This window comes from Cajanus cajan, chromosome 10 (genome assembly GCF_000230855.2).
Source record: "Cajanus cajan strain Asha chromosome 10, NIPB_CcT2T_4, whole genome shotgun sequence".
In the NCBI taxonomy this organism is placed as follows: Eukaryota; Viridiplantae; Streptophyta; class Magnoliopsida; order Fabales; family Fabaceae; genus Cajanus; species Cajanus cajan.
In genome coordinates, this window is record NC_138526.1 from 3,769,833 (window position 1) to 3,778,351 (window position 8,519).

The 8,519-nt window shown below is 36.3% G+C and overlaps 1 protein-coding gene across 12 annotated transcripts; it reads left to right on the plus strand.

Moving 5' to 3' along the window:
* Positions 1 to 1,953: 1,953 nt before the first annotated feature.
* Positions 1,954 to 6,510, plus strand: LOC109792833 (uncharacterized). Of its 12 annotated transcripts, XR_014430288.1 has the most exons (7): positions 1,961 to 4,486; positions 4,555 to 4,608; positions 4,694 to 4,805; positions 4,909 to 4,969; positions 5,073 to 5,154; positions 5,227 to 5,317; positions 5,444 to 6,500. XR_014430288.1 is itself a non-coding variant. In XM_083065786.1 (6 exons), exons 3-6 carry the CDS (start codon positions 4,893 to 4,895, stop codon positions 5,629 to 5,631), a joined length of 486 nt encoding a protein of 161 aa, XP_082921912.1. In that variant the 5' UTR covers positions 1,967 to 4,486; positions 4,555 to 4,608; positions 4,694 to 4,892; the 3' UTR covers positions 5,632 to 6,503. The 12 variants fall into 12 exon arrangements, 3 of the variants coding, with proteins under 3 accessions (XP_082921912.1, XP_082921913.1, XP_082921914.1); XR_014430289.1 differs by lacking the exon at positions 5,073 to 5,154 and having other exon boundaries at positions 5,444 to 6,499; XM_083065786.1 differs by having other exon boundaries at positions 1,967 to 4,486; positions 4,694 to 4,969; positions 5,227 to 5,365; positions 5,444 to 6,503.
* Positions 6,511 to 8,519: the final 2,009 nt, after the last annotated feature.

An 8,519-nucleotide genomic window follows, 5' to 3' on the forward strand; every position in this document is an offset into this window, starting at 1 on the left:
TAATCAAAATAATTATAAGAAAATAATCTTCATAAATACAAAAATAAATAATAATTATTCGTAGTATTAGTAGAAAAATTTGGGGTGTTACAAAGATCCTTCTCAAATTAAAGACAAAGCACCCCACCACAAACTCCTCAATCAAAGAAAAGACAGGATCCCAAGCCACGATCCTCCTTGAACATCCTTCTTGCTCGACATCTCAAGGGCACAATTCATCAAACACAAAGAACTCCACCAACAAACTCCTCAATCAAAGAAAAGACAGGATCCCAAGCCATGATCTTCCTTGAACAAAGCATTCTTCTTGCCCGACATCTCAAGGGCACAATTCATCAAACACAAAGCACTCCACCAATAATCTCTTCAGCTGAAGAAAAGATAGAATCACAAGCCACAATCCTTTAGAAAACCCCTTTGTCGACCAAAGTAGGGGCATTTCGGACAAAACACATGTAAGCAATCAGGTTCAAGCATTGACCCCTGGGCCTGGAAAGGCTACAAAGAATACTCACCACATATTCTCGCAAGAAAGATGACCCATCACCCGTCAGCACAGGGGCATTACCTACAAGCGATCCTCATCTTCATCAAACATCCTCGCCAAATAAAATAGGCAATTAGATCATAGAAATCACAGCAGGCGACCAGGAGAGGCTGACACAATAATACTTATCATCAAAAGTAGGCAACTTGGAGTGGCCAACACAAGAACACTCACAGTAGGCGACTTGGAGAGACTAGCATGAGAACACTCATAGTGGGGAGAGGCCGACACAAGAACACTCATAGTAGGCAGCTTAGAGAAGTCGGCATAAGAACACTCACATTAAGCGGCCTGGAGAGGTCGACACAATAATACTTACCATCTCAATAGATGGCCTAGAGAGGTCAGCACCATAATACTCACCATCATAGTAGTCGGCCTAGAGAGGCCGACACAATAATACTCACCATCTTAGTAGATGGCCTGGAGAGGCCGACACAATAATACTCACCATCTTAGTAGGCAACCTAGAGTGGTCAGCACAATAATACTCACCATTAGCGGGCGGCCTAGAGAGGTCGGCATAATAATACTTGTCATCTCAAGCAGGCAACCTGGAGAGGCCAGCATAATAACACTTAATCACCATAAGTAGACAACCTAGAGAGGCTGACATAATAATACTCATCATCATCAACACTCACTTCGATTTGAAAACACCGTCGAGTTCCTTAAATCAGCGGCATCGAGGACATCGCCGAGTTCCTCAAGTTAAGACCAAGATCACCATCGAGTATCCACCCAAAGGTTCTTACGTCCACCTTCACAAAGGACGTTGACATCTATGCATATTGATTTGAGGACATCACCAAATTCCTCAAATTAGAGGACTACACCAGAATTATTTCCGAGTTCCCCACTATAGGTCAATTCAAGTCTCAATATTAGTTCAACTTGGAGAGTGTTTAGATGTTGGAGATTGTTAAGATGATGAAGATGATGGAACATCTTGAAGACTCCTCAAGAGTGTTTTAGTTTTGATGATGTTAATATATAGATGTTGCTTAAAGTTATACAAAAGGATATTGTATTAATTGTAATAGATATAGGCTTGTGTGTGTTTTTGTTTATGATTGATGATGATGAATGCTAAATTCAAGACCTAATCAAGGTAACTCCCAGACTTAAGACTTTTAATTATTCCATCTTTCATGTTGCATGGGTAACTCTCACACTACTTTGTAATCTTTCGTATTCGAGTACATCTTAACCATTTCTGTAATTGAACATTCCTTTCATTCCTCAATTTTCTTCAACGTTTCGATCACACAAGCTGTCGAGTACATCCAACGTCCATTCTGCCACATTCTTGACCTAATAGATGGCCCATGAAAAATGTTTATTTTGATGTTTACGAGAAAAATGTTTTTCATACGTATTTCAATTCACATTTTCGATGAAACCCTGAAACATGTTCTTTTTGTGTGCATTAGATGCCTTTGACACAGAATTAATTTCAAATCCTTAACTTTGTCCCCTTGCTATTGATTTGACAGCGTTGATTGCACTTCCCCAAGACGTGCAATTATACCTTTTCAATTTTTTATCTGTTAGCAAATATTTTTTAGCTACTAATATTTTGAATTCTATTTTAAACTTCACCGCGGGCTTTACCATGCTCAGGCCCATCTTGTTTTTCTATATAGTTACTTTGCTCACTTGCATTTTTCCCATTTTACCACTTCACAAATTATCTTATCTTTTCATCTTCAACTTCTACCAGCTTTCCATCTATTTCCATAGTGACTTCTACTACATCTAAGCCTACGACTACTCCTGTACTCACAACAAATCTTCCTTTAGTCCAATCCGCTCCCACTATACATTTACTGATGGAGAATGTTATTATCTCTACTTTAAATGATGGGAGCAACTCTTTTGTTCCAATCCCTGGCGTGGAAGAAGCTAGTCTCAAGATCTTTCATTGTAGGTACTTTTACCTTTCTCCATAGCTGATGGGTCAACGCATGCTTTCCTAGGTCCTTTTTCAAGTCAAAATAGGAAAAAATACTGTAATGACCTGCTTCTAGAAGATGATTCCACCCTACCTTATGTTTACTTATATAGCATAGACCTTTTCTATTTTTTGACACCACTAAGATATTCTGAGCTTTTCCCCTGCTAAGGATAGGCACATCCAGTGGCTTGAACGCGTTGAGAGTTCAATGCGATCTGCATGGCAAGAGGCCGGTATCTTTGATTTCATTCAATTGGCAAAATATGACATGAATGTTTTTGATCCTTAGATGTTACTTTTTGCTATTTTATTCTGGAATAGGCAAACTTATGCTTTTGAGTTTCCCTGTGGCTTTGTGTGTCCAACCCTTCTAGATATTGTTGTCATCACTAGGTTAAAGCCTATAGGAGACTGATATCACCCTAAGGCACTCGAAAAAGAAATTTTAATGAAAGATACTTTAATAGACTGGGACAAGAAAACATATTTTGCATTTATTAGTGCACATCATGACGTAGAAGATGCTCCTATTACTAACTTTGAACATATTGCCTTTTTGCTGTATTGGTTATCTACTTGTGTTTTCTGTACCCCCTATCTTCAAGTTCCCAAATACTACTATGTACTTGGCCAGGCCTTGCATCCTAGGAAGAAGGTTTGTTTGAGTAAATTGCTTCTTGCTTCCTTTTATGCTTGTCTCGATGAAGCTTCGAAAAGTCTACTTTGAGAGAATGGCCCTTGAAACCTCTCAAGGCCTCTTTAATTGTTGCAATTATGGCTTAATTCCATTTTTGAGAAAAAATTAAAACTTATCCCCCTTCAGGCTTCTATTCGATATTCACTCAAAGGGGAAAGATTAATGGCATTGACTCCTAAAAAGAGATCTATTCACAGTTTTGCTTGTTATATCCAAACCATTCTCGAGTTCCACAAATTCACAAGCGACTTGGCCCCACTCATTCGTTATGATTTAATAGGTCCTTCTTAGTTGATTGGTAATAATTAAGTAGGGTATATTTCTCAATAAATGATCAAAATTTGGTTAGGGTTTTTGTCCTAGGACCTCATTTTTTCTGGTATGAAGCAAAAGGATGTAAGAGTTTATCATTATCAACCACAAATTTTTGCTCGACAGTTTGTACTTTGTCAAATGAAATCCCTACCTCTGCATCGAAAGGATAGAATCAGCTCAAATATCTACATTGAAAAGGGTGATTATGAGGGTTTACTAGAGTTTATTTTAAAGCCTAACATTCAATTATCACTTACTCTTTCTTCTTTCTCTCCTTCCTTTCTCATGTCTAAATGTTACTCTCGATGGTGGTGTAGATACTTTATCGATAAGATATTCACTTTTGAAGATTTCTCTAAGAAACTCACTAATTCTTTTTTTTCTATGTAGGGCCGAAAGATTTCAGGTACCTATAAAAATCTTAACATTATTTATCAGTTTGAACAATATTTTAGAGTTTGTTATCAACCCAACAATATGTTTCGAACCATTTTCGATGCCTCTTTATGACAAACTATTTTTGAAAAATTCTTTCCTAAAAATATACCCCCTCTTCCTAATACCCTTTTTGGACTTGTGAAATGTCTTAATCATCCTCCTTGGGTGAAGACTCTTGATCCTTTGTATGAGGAGAATAAGAGCATCCTCATTAAGAATCAAGTTACAAGTGCGAGATGTTATGTGTACAATTTTCTCAGGGATAAATTTTGGCCTTTGTGTTGGGTCGACAATACTATTTTTTTACCCTGGTAATTATATTTTCACATCTATTTTCTTCGTGATCTTCTCGAATCTTGTATTTTAGTCATTCTTGACTTCTTTGTGTTTAGTTATTGTTGCCCAAAGAGTCCCTCAACACCCGGATGATACTCAACATTAGGAAAGTGGTTTAGAAGGTGATGAAGAAGATGCTTCATTGAAGCTCTAGAAGAGAAAAAGTATATCTAAAAAAATTTATCTTCGCTCGAAGGTAAGATCGTCAAATGTGAATTCTCGTATTTTTTAATTGGTACGAACTCTCATATTTTCTTCTCCTAGGAGGTCGACATTTCAAAGGAAAAGCCCTATGTGGAACTCCATAGTGGTCAATCTGTAAGTTACCTTCTCTTTATGTTGGTCGAAATATTTACCTAAAGTTTTGATTCGAGGTGTTCTATTCTTATGTTTCCACTACTAGGAAAATCAATAAAGAGAAAGGGAAACAAAAAACCTTATCTATTAAGTTCGTATCGAAGTTGATTATTTCAACTGACAAATTGATGAAGGATGCCATGAAACCTTCTGCACAGGTGATGCATCCATCACCATATCTCTTTTCCCCATTTTTCTCTTAGATTAGTTTCCTCATATATCTCCACTTTATTTTTAAAATAAAAATGTTGACCCTAGAAGTATCTGAGTCTTCCTCTGGAAGCCCTAAAAAATTCTTTCAATTGAGAATCGACCCTCAAAGGTAACGTCTATTCAGCTAATATGCAATCAGGCTACTTCTTTAACTCGAAAGTATCTCATCAAATCTTTCAATTACAATTTTTTTCTCTTCTACTTTTTTTAAGAATATTACTATCATTGCTATTGTCCTCTCGAGACGTCATGAAAAACATTGAGGCTCAAACTCCCCTCAAGCGCCCCTTTGAAGTAGGCTTCGTTTAGATTTTGATTACTTCCACCTTCGAAGTTATATATACTAATGAAACGCTTTCCTTACAGATTGTTGCGTCCAACCTTATTGTTGATGTTGCTCATCCAACCACTACGGAGGGTGTCAATGTTACTTTGTTACCCCTAGAATCTTTTCAAGGTAATGCTACTTCATTTAACTTCGATACAGGGGTGTCTTCTAGCCAAGGTAGGTATTATTTCTTTGTTTCTTTGTCATTCTTATATTTCTTCTTGAAGTAAAACATGACTTCGTGAATTTTTACAGACCTCGAAGTGACTTCTGGAGATAAGCCTCACCAGTCTATCCCCATTGTCCATTCTCCAACAATGAAAGATAATGTCGAGTCTTCCGAGATGCCACCAACTTCGATTCCCCCTGACGATCTAGACCTTATAATTTTTTTTAATGACAAAAATGCTCAAGATTATATCGTCGAGGTTTTGGAAAACTAGACTAGTGGAATGTCGATCTCAGGAAAGACCCAGGATATGGTTGTGAGCTTCCAACCTCTCTTAGCTTCATTCTGCTCAAAGACGTATGTGGGGAATTTAGATCAAGCTCTTTTGGATCCTCGTCTCAAAATCAAAATCGAGTAGATGGTTGATGATTTAAATGCTCTCCCTGATCTACCTTTGGAGGTAACAACGAAATTGAATGAGTATGTTCAAACTTTTACTATTGCCTCCGAATTGCGTGCAAAATGGGCTACTTCTCATCAAGAGATGGCTCAAATCAAAGTTGATATTGAAGGAGATCGTGCCAAGTTGGAGAGACTTAAATCATAGCTAATTTTGATCAATGAGTCCATTGCGCACTTAGTTCCAAAATTAATGAAGCTTAACCAGGATGAGTTGGATACAGAGAAAACAAGCAAAGCTCTACAATTAGAACTCGACTCAATAAAAGCTAAACATGCCACTTTGAATGTCCAAAGTCAAGAGGTTATGTCGAAACAAAAAGGTCTGATAGAAGAAGGGAAAGACATATCACTTAAACTCTCGAAGTCCCTGGAGCAAAAAAGAAGATTGGAAGCGTTATGTGCTTCAAGGAAACGAAGTCTCGATCAAACATATCAAGCATATGAAGCACTTAAATCGAAATTTTGTAAATAATCTATTGATTTTCTTAAACATCTTTGCCAAGTATGTACTTGATTAATGGATTTTAATATATGTTACTTTCATGAAATTTTTTTCAAGTATTTCCCATTAATAATCTTGCTTGTGTACCTTGAGTTTATTTCTTTAATAAGGAATGCATTGTTTGAATAGATTTGTTCAATAATAAATGGGCTTTCCCAATTATAAGAGCACTTCCCTAAGTTTCGTGAGTTTTGATCTATTCGTAGAATCACTTTTAGTACCAGATCTCCAACCGAAAATTGTTTATTCTTAACCTTTGTGTTATAAAGTCGTGAGAACCTTTCTTTCTGTTGTATGACATTTTGCATTGCCACCATTCGCTCCTCATCCAACTAGATTAACTCATCATACATTAGGTTCCAATGATCTTCGACTAGTAGGTCACTTTGCTTTTGCATATGAATGGATTGTAAATTAATGTCTATAAGTAAAATTGCCTCATGACCATAGACTAATTTGTATGGCGTGGTTTTCATTGCGCTCCTGGGTGAATTTCTGTAAGCCCATAATACTTGTAATAAGGTTTCATGCCATTTTCGAGGCTTTATAGAGATATGTTTTTTAATCCGATTTATTATAACCTTATTGGCAACCTCCACTTGACCATTAGCTTGAGAATAATAAGGTTTTGAAGTGACTAGCTTAGTTCCTCTCGATTCAGAATATTATGAAACTCTTTGACCAGTAAATATCGTACCTTGGTCCGTAATTATTGTTTAGGGTATCCTAAATTGAAAAATGATATAGTTTTTGACAAAATCTATCTCCTCCTTCTGGTCCACATCTTTAAAAGGAATTGCTTCTACCCATTTTGTAAAATAGTCTATAGCTATAATAATGTAGTTATGGTCCTTTGTTGATGGAGGATGGATTTTGCCAATTAAATCAATTACCCAGCCTCGAAATGGCCAGAGCTTAACAATTGAATGCAATTCACTTGTTGGTACTCTTTGTATCGGGCCATGTTTTTTACATTCTTCACACCTTTTGGAAAATTCAATGCAATCCTTAAATATGCTTGGCCAATAATATCATTTCTTTGACAAAGTCCATTTCATTTTTTCTCTTGCTTGATGAGCTCCACAAATTCTGTCGTGTACTTCTGCCATCATGGTCTCCAAGACACTTGAACAGAATTCATCGAACCCTCTTTTGTACAGTTCACCATTTAAAACTACATAGTTGATGGCCTAGTACTTAATCTTTCTTTTGGTTTTTGAATTTGGGTTTTGAAGATAGTTTATTAATTCTCCCCTTCAATCTTGTATATTCGATGTGCCAATAGTGAAATAGTTATCATAAACAGTTAACTCATTTTCCACATTGACCAAGAATTCAAGATCTTCTTTATTTACCATATACCTAGAAGTAGTTTGGGCCAATTCTTTTGCTATTTGGTTCATGTATTGAGGGACATGTTCTAATTGAACTTCGTCAAACGAACTAAGTATTGCCATAACTCGTGAATAGTATTTAAACAACTTTTCGTTTATGCGCTTGTATTCTCGATTTAATTGTTTCATTACCAATTATGAATCTCCTCGAATTATTACGTTTCTAGCTTCCAAGTCCTTAAGTAATTCTAAACCAACGATCAATGCCTCATACTCTGTCTCATTGTTCGAACACTTAGAATCTGTTCGTAACAAGATTTTTGTAGGAATTCCGTTAGGATAAATAATTAACAAACCAACTCCGACTCCTAATTCATGTTTTGATCAATCAAGAAACATTTCCCAGAACTTAGTGGTTAGGTAATTTACTAGTTTTGATATGTTCAAGTGATCCGTAAGAAGATTGACAATTACTTGACCTTTCGTTGCTTTGAGAGGAAAAAATGCTAATGAATATTCGATCAGTGCAAGTGCCTATTTACCAATTCGAGAATGAAGAACTGGTTTAGACAACATATACTTAATAACATTACTTCAACAAAATGTTAATACATCAAAAGGTCTGAGATAATACTTCAACTTTGTACAAGCATAATATAAACTTAAACATAATTTCTTTAAATGAGTGTATCTGATCTCTGCTTCGACCAACATTCTACTAAGGTAATAGATGGCTCTTTCGATGCCATTATCATCTTCTTGTGCTAGGATGCTCGCAATAGTTGAATCATTAGTTGAAACATACAATTTTAACATCTTTCCTCTAGAGGGTGGTACCATCATTAGAAGGTTGGCTAAGTAAGA